This window comes from Coturnix japonica, chromosome 1 (genome assembly GCF_001577835.2).
Source record: "Coturnix japonica isolate 7356 chromosome 1, Coturnix japonica 2.1, whole genome shotgun sequence".
Taxonomy (NCBI): Eukaryota; Metazoa; Chordata; class Aves; order Galliformes; family Phasianidae; genus Coturnix; species Coturnix japonica.
In genome coordinates this window covers 52,126,206-52,144,431 of record NC_029516.1, presented here as the reverse complement: position 1 = coordinate 52,144,431, position 18,226 = coordinate 52,126,206, and the positions used below count along the sequence as shown (strand labels likewise).

The following is an 18,226-nucleotide window of genomic DNA, read 5'->3' as shown; positions in this document are numbered from 1 at the left end:
ACCTAACCTGTGGATTTAGAGTTATTATTGCTGTACTCAGATTTTAGAATGAGTGTTAGATGATGTTTATCTGTCAGATCAGTAGCTAATTAAAGCAGAGAATGCAACTAAATATGATACGATTTTTTTCAAAAATACATTTTCCATACTGAAAATAGAAGAGACGTTTTTGTTTTTAATATTGTGTCACTGTGGTATTTCTATATTTATAGCACTGAGATGTGCGTCTAGGCATGTTTCCATTCTCCTGAAAGCCATTTCTGAGCTGAAATCCCAACAAAACAACGGGCCACTCAGCCAGCTTGAAATGCTCACCACTGCATGGTCTTTTTCAGTTGATAAAGGCAGTACTCCTGTTTCAAAGTATTAGGGAAGTGATGTAGTCACTGTTCCTGAAGGCTTTCAAGAAGAGGTAGATGAGGTACTGAAGGCCATGGTTAGTGGGCATGGTGGTGATGGGCTGACAGCTGGACTAGATGATCTTAGTGGTCTCTTCCAGCCTTAATGATTCTGTGATTCTACCTGTGCCTAGCCTTCTTGTCTACTCAGACTTTACTGATGTTTCACTTGTATCATCATTCTGTGTATTTCTTAATAAGGCCCGTTTTACCATGCAGCTATATTGTATGACAGCTATGCAGTAAGGAATTGTATTCTGCCTTTTGATTACTAAGTCACCTCTTCTAAGGACTGTGTAATTTCTTCTGTTCCTTAAGAGAGGAATGCTGCAGTTACAGGAGGTGCTACAAATAGTTCATGTACAGCTCTGTATTCTTCTGACTTCTGAAATAAGTTGATGTTCCTTCTTACCTGGAGGCACTAATAAGCAGAGAACTTGCACATCTGGAAAAAAATACATGAAGCACATTGTGTGATATAGGCCAGGAAACCAGTTAACGTGGTGGTGATTATAAGGAAGTGTAAGGTACACTTTGATGTTATCACAAATAAGATGGTCTTGGAAATGAACACAGGCAGTGATTTCTCTAGGGTAAGCTTGGTTAATGGGATAGGCATCACATGCATAGAGTTGTAAAGTTTTAATGCTAAATTCCTTGGTTTTAAGTAAAAACACAACACTGAGGCTCTGGCAGCTTTGGAGATTAATTGTAGATGAATATAGAGATGACAGCAAGAAGTGATAAACTGCCAAATGAGGAATATGTTTTGTTCTTTCTACTAAGGATCCTCTCATGCTAATAACTAGACATTTTTCTTAAGCAACCTCAATTCAAGGATTTTCATTATTTGAGAGTGCATGGTGAAGTGAAAAGGAAAATAATGTCCAAACTGGTCAGTCAGGTTGCGGCCATCGAGCCTGTATAAACACTGCATTGCCTCCATTGTCTTCATAACTGAGTGTGAAATCTGGGTGTGCACATTTATCAGTAGCAAGTGTTGAAGACAGCTGATTCTGAGAAATTTAAGAATCACGAGACTTAAATTACTTGCACACCAGTATAATAGGAGATGGATGTCATATCTCTAGCTTCTAGTGACTGCAGACAGACTGGTTGAGCTATTTCAGTGATGTAGAGCTTTCTTAAATAGTTGAAAGAGGAATTTTGGTCTGGGTGGTGGTAGATTAGTCAAGTTCAAAAGGTATCGGGTTCAAAATGTGCAGTCATTGCTTTTCTTCATAAGAGAGCACAACTGTCCTGAGACAGTGGTCTGAATAGTGCCTTGTGAGCTAACTCTAGCCTGCTGAAAGCCATTGTCTGCTCCTATTGCTTATATTATTGCTTGTATTGAAGTAATGCTATTTACTCTGCTAGGATATTGATCTTGTGCAGAGCTTATTGTGCTGGATTTACAGATTTCATTCTTGAAAGAATTATCAATTGTCCAGAATTAATTACTATGGAAATACCATCATCAGAAGCTCAATTTTCACTTCAGTTAACTGTGCAGTATCAGTTTAAATTTTTTTCTGCTGTCTCAGGCTTTATAACTTATCTTTAAATAAGAACAGTAAAATATTGCTTCTGTAGGCAACCCATCTCTCTTTTACCTGAGTAAATGCAGTGGGATCTTACTTTTTCTAATAATTACATAAGTATTCATTTGAGCTAGGATGAGAATTATGATTTAGGTGTACTCTGTGTGAAATAAGGAAAGAACTAAATTTGAAAGAGCATTTCTAGACAACAGGATTAGCATAAGACATGGAAAAGGGGGTGAAATAGTTAAATTTGTAAGTTGTAAAGGCTGGGTGAGTAACTAATAGCAAGTGGTGACCTTTAGAAGATCGTGGGGTAAACCAATTTAAATTCTGTATAAGCTATTGCCTGGAGGCCTCTCAGAGACCATGGAAGGAGGTAGGATTCCTGGATTGTTTTCCACTGGAATCATATGCTCCATCTAGTTTCATAGAATTAATGGTTTGTGGCAGCTTAGGTCTGGCTCAAACTAGCATAGTAACAACTTAGCAAAAGAAAAATGTGGAGACGGTAATTACTTTGTTTGTGAGATTTGACTTTGCTACTGATTGTATTAGCCTCTGGACTGCAAAGTTTGAACATTTTATTTGAGATGATTAATCATTTACGGTAGAATTCCTCCAGAGGTCTGCAGTTAAAGCACTGCTGCAGAGTCAAGCCAACATGGTTATACTGAGGCAGGTACACTATGTGCATAGTAAAAGTTGAAGCACTTCAAATATTCTTTTTATTCTATGTGATACACCTCAGAGAAGTGCAGTGCAGCCATAATCAGGTGTACTGAACGTTAGGTGCTATTCCTGGAAAGGACATTTGCTTTGGCAGCACAGTGTCTGTTGGGTTTGAGTGGAACTGTAATGGTAACACAAAGTAAGCCATGGCAAGTGAAATGCCAGCCTGCTTTATTGAAAATGCCAATAAGTAGTTAAAACTGAGGTGATCAACAGTTAGTTGATGCGGGGGTATAAAATTTCTAGCTAAGTAGTTGGAAGGCCATTCAGCATACCAGTATCTCTGAGGACCTCTTGTCCCTTGACACCTCTCAGGTTTCCGTACTGCTAGTGGAAGGGATTTTTAAAATGCCCAGTGAGGGGTCAAAAAGTGTTACTTTACAATGTTGGCATTGCTGGGTATAACAATATTGTTATAATTTTGGTGTACTTGCGGAACAAAGTCTGCTATTTTGAGGGACTTCAAAGTGTTCTTGATAAACTGTAATAAAATTCAATTTAAAATTTTCTTCATTAGCAGATTACAATTTGTTCGCTTTGCATTTGAAGGCTATGTATGAGCTTTCTCACCTTTACTCCATATGTCCTTCCAAAAAAAACTCTGAGCAACTCATTTTGTTAGTAAGCAAGTTCCACAATAGCTGTTTAGAACTAGATATCAAGGGGGAAAAAAATATAAAGACTTCACGTTAGGTTTGGGGTATAGCAAGGATGGGTAGGAAATAACAGTGCAGACTGTATTCATGCAGGTGATGTAAAAGGAGCAACAATGCAGCTTTCTAACTTTGTCCAGCAGATTGAACTTCACCTTCAATACCTATTTCCACTAATAAAAAAGTTGATAATGCTACCAATGCTTGCAGAGTTGGACTGAGGAAATGGTCTATTCTGTGTTATCCTTGTGCAGGTTTGTGCTCTTGTAGGATTAAATCAGAGTTAATAGGTGTAATTATACTTGGTCAGCTCCATGGAAAGAAGAGGAGAAAGGAGCAGCTGTCTCCACAGTACAAAAGCAGTGCTGGCAATGTTAGGTGAGAACAACCTACTGATCAACCCATTCCACAGCTGGGGAGGAACTGGATGATGTTCCTGCCTGCAGCCTTACACTATGGCAGAAAACAGGTGGAGAATAGGCAGAGCAGCTCAACAGAGAGGCGGAGACAAGAAGAAATAAAGGCTCCCTGTGCTGCCTTCTCTTCCTCCTCCTTGCAACCAACTGGGCAGGCTGGAAAGGACGAGCTCACCTCTTGCTTATAGTCATTCTTTCTATTCAGAACTTGAGTGACAAAAGCAGATATTAAGCTCGAATCTCTGCAGCCTCATGAACTGCACTTGGAAGAGTACAGGAGGCGTCAAAGAAAAAACGATGCTCCCTTCTAACTTTGATGTCTGCTTTCCTTCTGCTGTGCGTTAAGTCCACAGCTTGAGGGATTCCCATCGGAAAATAGCACCTGACTAACTCTGGTGTGCAGGTCTCTCTTTTCCTGATGGATTTTACAAAAAGAGAGGTCGGTCCCGTATTTGTAATTGTTAATTCCCATTGTTGCTGCTGCTCTCACAAGGATTGCGCTAAAGAGGTAGGTGAGAACATAAACTCTAGAATAATTGCATGGTAACAGTAAAGGATTTCACTTGTCTTGCTTGTGATAATCTCCTGCACTTAAGATGAAGACTAACATAAGTATTAATAAGTTTTCGGTTTTGCATAAAGTGTGTTTTGTGCTGCCTGTATATACACCAACATTGTAAAGGCTCATATGCTTTCTCTAAATGTGTTTGGTGGGTTCTACTTTGTTGGCACTGTTTTCCAGAGACACGGTTGTGCTCACATTAACTGTAGCACTAGTGCTCCATGTGCAAGTGTTGGAGCTAGTGCAGCAGTGCAGCAAACCAGGCGGGGGATCTTGGTCTCACTGGAAACCACTGCAGGCTTTTTTTGGCTGAGTTTGTTTCAAGTCTGCTGAACACCATGATCTGGTTCATTGTTCAGCTGTGTAAGTGCTTATGCCAGCCCTAGGGAGGAAATGACATACATGTAGGAATGGAAGATGGAGAAACAGGAGAGCGCTGCTTTCAGCAGCCATGACTGTTTATGATGTTGTAGATAACAGCTTGAGAAAATGTACCTGTTATACCTATTTACAAGCTTTAGTCTGCAAGAACCCTTCCTTTCACTTCCTGAAGAAATTTGGAACTTACAGTTGATAGTATTTGGGTGTTTAACTCTGATTAAATTTCCATTGGACAATGGGACAAATAGATTAAAAAAAAAAAATCCTATGATTTTTCTAAGCAGTTTGAGGACGGGGGGAGGGGGAATGGGGAGACATGTGCAGACGAGACCATCTTGCAGTAAGTGTGCAGTGTTAAAACTAGGAAGCATGAGGACTACAGTGCCTTTGGGTTCAGAATCTAATGAAAGTATGCTTGGCTGCACAGCCCATGTGCTTTTAAGGACACATCAAGGTTATTTGACTTACAGGGTCTCCCTCTGGTTTCTTTGTGATGGCATGATTACAAAGGAAAGACATGTGTGGGTAGAAAGGGGTCACTGATTTATTGATTATCATTAAGGCTATCATTCTTCTGTCTTCTGTCTTGTTATGTGAAGCGGTCTTTCACTTTCGGCGCTTGAAAGGAAAAAACGATTTTCAAAGCTGAGCATAGTCTGAGCTTTGGTATAAGGAGTTCTTGGCCAGTTAGGCAGTTCTTACTGACTGTGGAAGAAGCTGAGAAAGGCAGCTCCTTGAACACCCAGCCCTGTATTGGTTTTAGGTCCCAGTGTGAGTGTCTCTGAGATTTTCTGAAGGAAACCTCAGAATTATGGAAGCTACAGTGGAGGAAGACTTGGCGGGGGAGAGCTTTTTTCTTAACCTTTTTTATTTTATCTTATTTTTATTCACAAAATGGAGTACTATAAGGTGGCCCTCATGGAAGGACCCAAAGATTTTGGACACTTATTTAACATCTTTCAGGATAGAGAGATAGCAGAATGAATCACTGATTTGAAAATGTTTAGTTAGCTATTACTCTTCTTCAGGCTTTGTGCAAGAAGAGAGCAAGAAGGGAAGGCTCATGTTCCGGTTTTCCTATGTTAATACTTTTTTGTCTTATATTCATCTTAGTTTTTAGGTTTTCTAAAATAGTGCCACAGATCCAACACCTTCCTTCTGCTGCCACAGTATAAATGAATGTGCAGGTGGGCAGCTGCTATGGCTGGAACTTGGGCTATTTAGGAGTATTAGATATGTTAAATTTTAGGCAACTTCTCTGTTAAATTTAGATGCAAGTCTATACAACAGGCAGGCAAATAACTATTGCACGGATTATCTGCATATGTATGAATGTAGTTGAGCATTTTATTCTGTACATACATGAACCTGAATTCCTGGGACTATTTTAAGCTCAGCCACATAGTAAAAGATGGGTATATCTGGCATGTGAGCAGATGAATACACAGGCATTCAGTGCAAGTGGTAAATGCTAAAAGCAGTTTTATAAATTTATTTGAGTGTATTGCTTTGTGACATCTTGCTGGAAAGTGGGAGGTTTGTGCTATCACCTGGTTATATAATAATATATAGCAATAGTATGTAATACGTAATAATTATTATTACATAGTATACACAAATATTATTATTACAATGTACTCAGGCAAGCTTGCTCTGGTGCCTTATCAGCTGAGGTATTGGTCTCCAGAAGTCTTACTTTTACTGATGCTTTTTAGTGTTACATTAATGTTCACTTAGAGGCTGTGCTTCAGGGTTTGTCACAGTACGCAGTTCTGCAATCTCAAATTGCTGCCATGTCGTAGGGGCAAATTTTAGAGCTTCTAAGTAGAAAATTGGGAGGTTTTTTGCTAAGGGAAAGATCTATGTCTTTCTGTAAGTCCTCCTCTGTTCTTTTCAGTTTTTCAATGTGATCAGTACATTTCAGCTGTGATCACAACGCTTCTGCACAATGACAAATAGTGCTGTTGTTCACTGCAAGACTGGATGCTTGTGCTCTCCCAGTCCTGTTTTTGCATCTGTTTGAAGTGAACTGCCCTCTCGTGGGAGAGCATGGTAGGGAATGTCTTAGGTAGTGAACACATGAAGTCAATGCACTGCCATGTTTGGCCAAGAAAAACAATATCTTAATGTAGATAAAAATTGCTATTGTATTAAGTCAGTGTTCAGTTAAATGAAAGTCTGCAGCTGCAAATGCTCTTGTTGAGGGACTTGACCCTTTACATTTCATGGCTTCCTTTATGCTGACAGTGGAGAGAAGTGCTGTATTTTCATGTTCCAATTGTGTGAGAAAGGGTATCTAACAGTACATTGAGAGAAATACTTCGCTGTTAAAACATAGATCATGCTGTAATTATTTATTCATTTGCGTCTGTACTTAAGTCTGTATTTTTATTTTTTTTTTTAAACTTGTGATTCACCAGCTGCACAGGGTCAGATGTGTCCAGTGTATGTGGTAAAATTAGCATTATATGTTGCTATATCAGTACTATATGTTACTGTGCGTCAAGTTATACCGATTCCAGGACTGTCTGAAAGCTTGGACCCATCACATAACAGCATTTTAACAAGGTGGCTCCATCCTTACTTAATTTCGTCTTCAAATACAGAATTTGAAGCTAAAGGCTGAATCAAGTACAAACTGAGTGCCAAGTTTTGTTGGTTTGGACAATTGCCCCCTGAAAAAGAGCTCTTGGCCATGATTCAGTGATGGAGTTTGGCTTTCTGTGTCTGCAGCGTTCTGCAGAATTCCCAACTGGTGATAGCTCGTGGTCTGTTTACTCAAATGAATAGTTGCTTGCACTTAGATTTTGTTTCTATCTGTCCCCAATGTCTTTAACATGTATTGAAGAAAGAATTGTCATGCGTTGTTGAAGGGCTTTTGGAAAGGTGTGTATTGTGAAGCTCGCTTTCCTGCACTCACAACAGCAATCATACAAGAGTGTGGTTTGAGATTATTAGATTTGAGAAGAGCTAAGATATAAGGAATCTTCTTTCCCTTCCCATTCTTCTTTTTTAAACACTATCCATGTTATATAATGATCCAGTCAGTTCATTCTGAGCTATTGTTTTTCCCATGAAATAATTTTGCCAAAATTACTTCATCTAATGGTGTGCTGGGAACATTCTGGAAGCAGCAGAATCCTTTGAAGACTGTTAAGGTCAATCTTGTGGGTTCTTGCATTAGTGTTAAATAGGAAACATTTTCTCCTGTAGTGGTTGTACCTTCTGTAGAAAAAAATGAAATGGTAAAAAAAAAAAAAGTCACTAGCAAACAGACGAACAATAATATTGGGGGCAGATTTCCTTACAACCTCCACTAGTGGGGAATTCTGCCCAGTTACATGTTGAATAAAAACAGTTGGTTTGTAAGTGAATTTTTGCACAATCAAAACTTAAGTCAAGTGGACCTTCCAGATTTTTCTTGTCATTTGTATGTTCCAGGGTGTCAAGCCCGCCAGCTTTGATAAAGTAGCAATCCCTGAAGTGAAGGAGATTATTGAGGGATGTATTCGGCAAAACAAAGGCGAAAGGTAAGCTTTCTTTCCAGTACTCATAGAGATATTACTTCTGTCTGAATCTGTAACTTGTTAATACCGGGTACAGTTAATTACTAGGGTCTGATGCAAGTTTGAATGTGAATATTACTTCAACAGGTTCTGTTTTCTGGTAGGTCCTCATTTAACGCTTGTTTTACAGCATTAGTGTAAGGAAAAGTGCAAGTGCTGTAGTAACCATCCATGTAAGTTTATTCAGAAATTCTACTGTTCTTAATAAAATTTTGATCTACTCAGTAGAATAGCATATGATGATCTTTCCAAGTTACCACTTGAGATTAAATGGTTGGTTCCTTATTCTGTAGTCCTGTTCTATTTTGTTTTGTTTTTCCTTTTCTTTCCCTTTGATTCTATTGGCATTTATAGCTAGTTATTTTGAGGGCTCTTTTATTTTATAAGTTATTGATGCTTGTTTTCATTGAAATTTTTTGCAAGACTATTTTGGCTTGAAGTGATTAGCTTCAACCATTGCAGAAAATCTGTAGCTGTTCCCATGATTTATTAATGGATTTTGGTTTTTCTTCTGGTTTGATTTATTTGCTTACTTATTGTTGGGTTTAAGAATGCTTCAATCTTCTGTCTTTTTCTAGCTCTCATCACTATTCTATCCTGAGCCTGTTCTGTCAGTGTAGAGTTGCCTTCTATTAATTCTTGGAGTTTTAAATCTAATGGTGTTGCTGTGTACTTTTAACTTCAGTTCTTAAATGTTTAAAGCAATTGTGTACTTTTTTCCAATTCTGAGCTAATTTTCTCAGTGCTTGGCACTTGTTCCTTGCCTTTTATCTTAACCAGTTAGCTTTCAGACTACTGCTACTACTCTGTGAATATAAGAATATATTACTAATGTTTTTGTACTTTCTGAACAAAGATAGCTGTGCAAAGTAGTGCAAGGTGAAATGGTTGAAAACAGTACAAAATATGAAAGGTGCTTAACCATTGCTGAATTTACTAGATGAGACTTTTGTCAATATCTTTAAGGATCTGAAATAACATGTTTCATGACTGCTGAACTGATCTGGGGACTGAGTTGTGTGTCAGATCTTAATCTTCAGTAAAACCAAACTGTTCCTTCAAGGCTCATAATTTTAGGCAATGGGCACTGCTGATCAGTGTGCAACTTTTTCTTTTTTCCTAAATCTGTAGAGCTGTTGCTTTTTATTCCTTCATCATACTTTTAGATAGAAATCTGCATGATGAGCTGTCGAGTGGAAGAAAACATGAAATGTTGACAGTAAATTTGGGAGATTGTCAGGCAAGGACATTCCTTAATATTTGATGAAAACCTAACAGTTTGTGTGCTTTCCACATTGTTTCCCCATCTGCTAGATATGCTATTAAGGACCTTTTGAATCATGCTTTCTTCCAAGAAGAGACTGGAGTACGGGTAGAACTAGCAGAGGAAGATGATGGAGAAAAAATTGCCATTAAACTCTGGCTGCGAATCGAAGACATCAAAAAACTTAAGGGCAAATATAAAGATAATGAGGCAATAGAATTTTCCTTTGACTTGGAGAGAGATGTCCCAGAGGATGTAGCACAGGAAATGGTAAGTGGTGACAGTCTTGCAAAACGTTGAAGGTAATGGCGTTCTTGACAGTCAGATGTTATCTATCAGCCTCTGCATTTACTGTTTCTGTCTAGAAGTAAAACTGCTTCAGAAGTCTGTGAATGAGTACTTAGTGCGAGACAGTGATAGCTTGTATTGTAGCACTACAGTAGTGGCTGTCTATGACAGTCTGAATTCTGTGAATATATCCTCCTTCAGGTGGAATCTGGCTATGTCTGTGAAGGGGATCACAAGACAATGGCGAAAGCTATCAAGGACAGGGTATCTTTGATTAAGCGAAAGCGAGAGCAGCGTCAGTTGGTGCGAGAAGAGCAGGAGAAGAAGCTTCAGGAAGAAGGTAGTCAGAAGCAGCAGCAGCTGGAGCAACAGCAACCCTCAAGTACTTCCCATGCAGGGTCAAAGCATCCTGTATCTGTCAGTGGTACTACTCCTGTCCCCACTACTTCAGCATCTGTTTCTACTCAAGTGGAGCCTGAAGAACCAGAAGCTGATCAACACCAACAACTGCAGTTCCAGCAACCCAGTATATCTATTCTTTGTAAGTGTGTCAGTTGATTTCTTAAGGAACTCTTGCACTTACGCTATTTCACCTGCCCTTAGGGAGTCTGGAATCTGAATCCTTGTTAATATTTCTAAGGCAAAAAATGTTGCAGGCAGTTCAGATCATGGCTCTGTTTCTGAAAAAAAAAACAACACTTCCTGTTCTACATACTAAACATGAGTAGATAAGTTAACACTCCTAACTCTTCCTCTTCTGCCATCCCAAAGTTAAAACTGGTATCTGAATAATGATATTAAGTGAGAAGTTCCATACCAGAATTTAGCAAGCAAATTATCTGTTCTGAGGTAATAGAAATTTTAAGTATTGTTATGCTTATTTTAGTTGCATCCGTCAGCTTGTACAATTGACTTGTTCTATACTTCTATGAAAAATAAAATACAAGTGAAAGGCAAACAAAACAATAAGCAAACCTGAAACATCATTCATGACAAAGTAGAATTTAGGTTTTTATTTCTAGTTCAACATTTAATAGGGAGGATAATTTACTGGCAAGTATATTTCTAAAGAACTCCTGAAATGGCTGATTTTCAGAAGCTAAGGGAAGGCTTAATGGTAGGGAGTTGCTTAGTGCTTAGTGTTGGAGAAGAAAACTCATGGTTTTTGCACCACTGTAAATATCAGAAGAGGTAAAATGCTTATAAGGTCATTATGATGTGACACAAATTCAATCTAATATTTGATAGTAATACTTGAATTATGAATCCAGTCTGCAGTTCTTGAAATGCAAATTTTTATCTTTATTTTCTGTAGCTGATGGAGCAGTTGACAGCGGCCAAGGGTCATCTGTATATACTGAATCGTGTGTGAGCAGTCAACAGACTGTGTCATATGGTTCCCAGCATGACCAGCCAATCTCAACAGCTGCAGTCCAGGGGTATGCAGCTTCAGTTGGCCCAGTGCAGTCACAACAGCATGGAGGATATCAGCCACCTGCAGTGGTAAGCCGGAACTTTAAAGTACTGCAAATGCATGGAATTATGTAGTTGTGAGGGTTTTTGTTGTTGTTTGTTTTGTTTTTGTTTTCTTTCTCTGAAGGTGAGAAGAAAGTCTGCTAGGCTTTCTTTCATGTATGCTTTGCATGCAATACAAATTCTGCATGGGAGTATTAAAAATCCTATTTCTGCAAGGAGTCTGAAAGTAGTTCAGTAAAATACAAGGAAATATTTTTTCTTTAAAATAAAGCTTTTATTAAATCTTGAGTACACTTAAGCAGAATGTCAGGTTAGGATTTGTTATGGATGTAACATCCTCAGTACGAGGCTATCTCATGAAAATGAGCATTTCATCTCACTTGGGAAGGTGTTTCGTATATATGTGAAGTTACCAAATATTTAGCTATTGCTTTGATTTGAAGAAAGGATTAGAATAATTTAAGCTGCTGTTTTTAAGTATGAAATTGCTACGTATGTTCTGTGAGGTTTTGATTTACAGATTCTGCAGGTAAGTTCTTTTAAACTGTTATAGAATGCTGCATGTGAGTACTCCAGACTGAGAGGACCCCACATCCTTGTTCCCAATATTATTTCTAGCTTGTGTTGATTTGCTCATCAGTTGCCATGCGTATTCCTTGTCCCTGGAAAGTCTGCACTGGGCACAAATACTTCTCCTACTATGTTCATTTGTGTGGCCCTTTTATTTTGGTACGTTCTTCCCTTGGTATGTTTTAAATCAGAGTACAAGAACATTCAGAAGTCTATTCCAGAACTGGAGTAGAACTTCTGCTATTCTTATATTGTCTTCAGTGGTTCCCTTGTTGTTTTGTTTTTGTTTTTCTAAACAAAAATCTAAACCTAAGGCAGAGATATCTTATAGAGTGCTAACGCCATACAGGGAGATAATGTGACAGTCAGGATTTAAGAGTCCTCACTTTTTTTGCTGCCTGTGCTTGTGGACTTGATTACAAAATTGGCGTTCCTAGCTTTTTGGAAAACATGGTGGTTTCAGTCATAACCTGTAGTTTTGTGGTACTGCTGGTCCTTGGGCAAATGAGTTTGCAAGCCCTCAAAATAAGTTCCTGCGCTGGTTAAGCCATATTTTGATGTGTGAGTATGTCTTGGACTAGAACCTGATTACTTCCTTGGGATGGCTAGCTTCCAGGTTGAAAGACCATAACCTTTTGAGAGAGGTTGGGAAAACAAGCTCACTACAAATGTGTAGTCAAGCTGTTCAGTTAAATCCTAAGATGTGCTTATGCTCTGATGACAACAGCCGTACCAGAAGGTTAACAGAATGGAGTAGAACGCTACAAGAACTACTAAGAGTTTGTTGGGAAGACAGGATGACAAGTCAAAATGAAAATGACAACTGGAGAAATGACCTTTAAAAGAAGTAGAATGCATTTCAATCAGGATGAGAGCAAGTTTCATGCCTAAGCAGGAAAAATCAGCTACACAAGTACAGGATGAGCAACAACTCACTAGGCAGCAATTCCACCACTAAAAGGAAGGGTCAGGGATTATACTGGACCACAAGCTGGACATGGTCAAAAACATCATGCTGTTGTGAAAAAGACAAACATCATGTTCCCTGAAGTAGTTCTGCTCTTGTTGGCCATTGTTAAGTCTATTCTGGACACCCTGCCTGATGAAGGAAGTTGGGAGTGAATGGGGAGAGAATTCAGAGGCAAGTGACAAAAAACACCAAGAATACAGAAAACAAGGTTTATGTGGAAAGACTAAAGGAGCTAAGTCTGCGGTAGGTGAGCTTGAGGATAGAGAAAGATGTAAAGGCCACCATAACATATGTAGAGGTTAATTAGATCACAACATTGTTGTCTGTTATAACAAAAACAATAAGCTTAAATTGCAGCAAGGAATTCTTGTTTAGAAAATGATTTTTTTTCCAACCAGAAAGGTCAGTTGCATATGGTAGATTCTGTCACTGGAGCTGTTTCTGAACAGGCTTGATGTCAGGAACGACATGTATAACCAGTCCTGAGTAGGACCAAGTGAAGAATGAGGGTAAAATGTTTAACCTTTTGAGGTTCCTGATGTCCTTTAAAATACTGAGCAGTCTAGCAAGATTTTTCATATCAGAAATGCTTTAAATTAGATCTCTACTAGATATCTTGACTTTATTTTTTTCTCAGTTATCTATTTGATTTCAATTATCTTAAGAAATTACATCCAAAAGAGGGGCATATATTTTTAGAGAAAGAAATGGTTCAGTTAAAAGCTGCTCCTCTAAAACATATTTTCCCCTACCATTCTGAAAACGAACAAAAATACCCCAAACCAGTCAAAAAGCTAATTCTGATTCTGTCAGTTGGGTTGAATTTTGACCTGTGGCTTTCTGTCTTGAGGCAAGATTACAATATCCTTGATACTTTCATTGGCCCAGTGTCTGGAAAATGCTTGTCTAAGACTAATCTAACTAAATTTTCCATGTATTCAAACAGCTTTTTCCACAACTCTTTTGTAGACTGTTTAATGCTAAAATTAATGTAATTTTTCAGTTAATAAAGAACCTGCTGAAGCCTCTTAGTTCACTTGATTCAGGGAGTTGCCAAAGCAAAAAGACTGGTGAGGTGATAGATGTAAGCGCACATGCACCACTAAACTAAGAATGAATGAAAGGCCATCAATAATGTAAGGTTTTTATTAGTCACGTTATTAAATGTAGTGAATACACTATATTTAGGGCCACATTGGTGGTCCCAAAGAAAATATTCTTTCTTATCTGTTCTGCCTTTCACATGCTTCTTATAAGGGCACTAGGGAACTACACTTACTGTTTAGTAACCTAAAGCAAACTTAAATTGTCAGAGGTGCACATATCCTGTTCTTGGTGTATGTCAACATTCATCTGGCATTCTCATATCTTCTTGCATACATAGTAGTCAGTATTGGGCCTATCATTGTGTGTCTGCATTTCTTTTCTATCATTACAATTTTTGCTGGTTTTGTTTTTAATTTTTCTTTTGAGGTGTTCAATTTTTAACTTTTGTTTTCCTCCTTTAGCCTCAACGTGGTCGTAGCATGTCAGTTTGTGTTCCCCACCTTCCTGCTCTTCCCTCTATGTCCTGCATCCCTCTCAGTGCTCCTTGCACCCCACCACCAGCGCTGTCTGCACCTCTCTCTCCTTTCTACCTTCGGACTGTCCCTGAAGAAACCTTTGCAGAAAAGCTTTCTAAAGCCTTGGAAAGTGTCCTGCCCATGCACTCTGCCTCTCCACGCAAGCATCGACGCTCCAGCCTGCCCTCCCTCTCTGTCAGTCCTGTATGTGTTTCCATTTGCCTCCCAGCACAGTAAGATAAGTTATCATTAAATACATCCTGGGCATCAGGCATCTATAAATTGAGAAAAGGAAAAGATGATTCTTCCTCATTTCTGGGCTGCTAGCTTGTTGTTGTTGTTTTTCTGTTATTGTGTATTGAGAAGCAATACACTTAAAAACCTGATCAGTGTTTGACCACATATTTTGTATTTTGGGAAAGTGTAAATATAAATTATTCAGCTGTAGCACAGAAGTTAAAGGGAAAGCTAGTTCTTATCCTCTAAAGTCAGAAGACTGTTTTTCATTTTCCAACTTCCAAGCATTGAATGTTAATAAAGCCCTGCACAAAACAGCCAGCTTTTAAGGCTTAGTTGTGGCTGGTTTTTCAGAAGCTCTAGCTTGCTATGGAAATGATAGTAGAAATTCAGAATATGATCACTTTTGAGGAGTCTTACTTTTTAATCGTTGCCACTTTAGCTGCTTCTTGGTGGGAAGAAGCCATATTTTCGTGTGTTTCAAAAGGTCACTTACATGACAGCTTGCAAGAAAGCAAGTAGCTCGTTTACAGTTTTTGGCTTTTATTTATGAAAAAATAAGCTTTGGGGAACTTTTATCTGCAATTGAAGTATGTAGAACTAACTTTCATAACGTAGGAAGAGTTCTTTAGGATTACTGGAGTGGGACCTTCTCTTTACTATTGGTCAGTATGGAAATTTGCTGCTGCTTTTCCGGAAGATAAGAAATAGAACAATGTGCAAAAGGCAATTTGAAAAAGTTGAAAGTAGCTCTTGTCTTCAAGACAGTACATTTGCTGCTGACTCTTAGAATTTTTCCTTTAGTGTCAACAATACTTTCTTTTATTATACTGTAGACAAAGATTAAAAAGATGCAGCATTGCTAAATTGTTTAGTATTCTGTAGAACTCGTTAGTTTAATTTTCCCCAGCAAACTTTAGATGAGCCTAATCGGTAGTAATGCATCATAAGAAGTGGAACCGCTTGAGGTCTTTGACAAACCTGTGAATGCTTTGTTGTCCAGGAAAAAATAAAGTTGATTTGTTTCAGTGTCTGCTAATTTCTTATGTGGAAGGGTATGATGCAAATGGATCAAAATGATCAAAAGGGATGACTGAATTTGATGGAATCTGAAGACACTGCATTTCTATCAGATTTCTTTTCAATATTTTTTATGCGTAGGATGGTATGGTTCAGTCTTGTCTTGTAAAGCATTTTTGTTTAGCTCTCTGGATACAGTACAGAGCACCCTCCTGACAGGACACCAGCACCGTGTTTTTTACATTAGTTAGTATTAAGTTTTCATACCATTTTAATCTTCCAGATGTGAATTAGAGCCCTTGTGTTATTACTGCTATCAAGTTCTGAATTTTTATATGCCCATATGGCAGTAACGTCTGGAGTTAGATTGGATTTCAAGCAATGACTGCAGCGAATAGCCCATGACGATAAATTTCATTCCATTGTCAGGAGCAAAACTGATATTCACATTTACTGAGTGGTTGGGGTTGGACTGGAAAAGCAGCTTTAACTCAAGCAAATGTTTCCATTTGTAGTCATGCCTGCCGTGGATGAATTTAATGGATATTTACAACTCATCTAATTTTCCTAAGTATTGTATGTTTTTGACCATGAATTGAGTAGTCATTCTATAAAGTTACTTCACAGAACTGCCTAGTGAACTGTGCATGTTAATGTGCTTTCACTTTTAATGTATGAATTACTTGTCTTGTTCATGTCAATACAGCCTCAGCATCCGCGTGGGGGAACACCAACGTTCCCAGATTCACAGATATTTTTCCCAACCGTTCATGAACGGCCGGTGTCTTTCTCACCACCACCTGTCTGCCCGCCGAAGGTGGCAGTTGCTCAGCGCCGCAAGAGCACTTCATTTTTGGAAGCCCAAACTTGCCACTTCCAGCCATTGCTGAAGACTGGCCAGAGTTTAGTCCCACCTGGTGGTAGTCCCACCAATTGGACACCAGAGGCATTGGTTATGCTGGGCACAACATCTCATAGAGTCGCTGGAGAGCCTCTGCATGTGCAAGTTAACCCTGTGTTTGAGCCAGCTCCTGTACAGAGTGACTATAGATCTGGACCAACACCTCCAGAGGATGCTCACTACAGAATGCATCCAGAAGCTGTATATTTGGTGGGCATGCACTATCCATCACAGGTATCGGAGCAGTATGATCAAGTAGCTTATAACTCACACGTGACTGAACAACATTTGAAGCAGGTCTCTGAGTCAAAGCATGTGCAAGGTGGTCCTCCACAAAGCTCTGTGTTTGACTATCAATCGGGGCAAGCATTCCTGGCAAGACATGTTCAGAACCTGAGGCTGGATGCTGGGTTGAGTCCCCTTTCTCCATTATCCAGTGTTTCAGCTCCTCTGAGTGCAGATCCTGCTCAGATGACGTTCCATCAGGTATTTGTTCCTCACTCTGCCCCAGCTGTGCTCTCTCACAGCGGTGATGGCAGAACAAGCTGTGTTTTTGAGTTCCATGTGCACACACCAAGTTCTGCTTCAGCAGAAGGGGCAGCTTTACCCCAGCGGGTCTTCAGAAGTCGCCGGGGCTCAATGGAGACCAGTCAAGAGGAATCCACTCAAGGCATAGGGTTGCATGGTCGGCTTCAGCCCGTGACAGAGGAACATTATAACTATCTTGGTCCTGATTTAGCAGGTCCCAGAGGGGGCTCTGCCAGTCGGAGCTGGCCAGAAGGAAGCCCAGAATACTCCAGTGATTCCTCACAGCTGACTTCCTCTGACACTGGCGATTTCCAGTCTCCTCCCCCTACAGGGGGGCCATCTGCTTTTGGTTCAGACTTCTCATTGCCCATTGTTCAGTTGCCTCAGAAGGTACTGCAAGAGTCGCAGCTCTTCATCTGCTTCCCACAGGGAGCCTCAACTCAGCAGGCCTTGTCCACCTCGCTTTCATCAGGACCACCTGCACACTATCCTCAGGTTACAGGAGCAAACCCTTCCAGAATTTCTCTGCTTTTTATAAATCATACTTTGCACTTAAAGAGGAGCCTTGCTCTAATTTAGAACCACATGGAGCAAGTATCTTAGCATTCATGGGGGAGTCTTTAAGTCAGTGGTCTACTAGGATCTCTTTAACAGGTTGCAATTAAAGGATGAGACATCAGCAGCCCCTCAGTCTATATTCAGCTTTGGGTGATGTGTTGGTATGGCTTATGTGTTAAGAATAACAAATGGGCATTGTTCTTTTGGATTAGATACTGTTTTGGAAAGAGATAGCTGAAGTACCAAATTGGCTTTTCAGCAATGGGTTTAATGAAATGAATCTTCCATGCAGTTTGTATTGGTAATGATACTAAAACTTGCTTTGTATTTCAATTCCCGCTCCTCAGCTGTTTGATTAGAATGTTTTGAAGCTGAACATTTGTATGAATAACGTTTCATTGGACAACAAGTTAACTTGGTGACTCTCGAAAGCTGAAAGAGCTTTTTCTAAGCTTGGGGGAAGGAAGTGGGAAGAGAGGAATCAAGGGCAGTGTATATGCACATAAACTGATAAGTGCCTTTGCAGGATTAATCAAAGAAACTGAACAAACTGAGTAGTTAACTAGTGGCACAAATGATTCTTAATATAGGCTTTGCTTCCTT

General features: G+C 39.3%; 1 protein-coding gene across 14 annotated transcripts in view; it reads left to right on the top strand.

Annotated features, from left to right (window-relative positions):
- WNK1 (WNK lysine deficient protein kinase 1) overlaps positions 1-18,226 on the top strand; it is a 96,459-nt gene that overhangs the window by 43,908 nt on the left and 34,325 nt on the right. For 11 of the 14 annotated variants that reach the window (XM_015865453.2, XM_015865429.2, XM_032445333.1 and 8 more), the window contains exons 5-10: positions 8,125-8,213; positions 9,564-9,783; positions 10,003-10,342; positions 11,117-11,304; positions 14,326-14,583; positions 16,343-16,771. In XM_015865453.2, coding sequence (XP_015720939.1) covers positions 8,125-8,213; positions 9,564-9,783; positions 10,003-10,342; positions 11,117-11,304; positions 14,326-14,583; positions 16,343-16,771 — 1,524 coding nt within the window. The remainder of the gene's footprint in view (positions 1-8,124; positions 8,214-9,563; positions 9,784-10,002; positions 10,343-11,116; positions 11,305-14,325; positions 14,584-16,342; positions 16,772-18,226) is intronic. The other 3 variants (XM_015865465.2, XM_015865473.2, XM_015865446.2) reach the window with 2 other exon arrangements.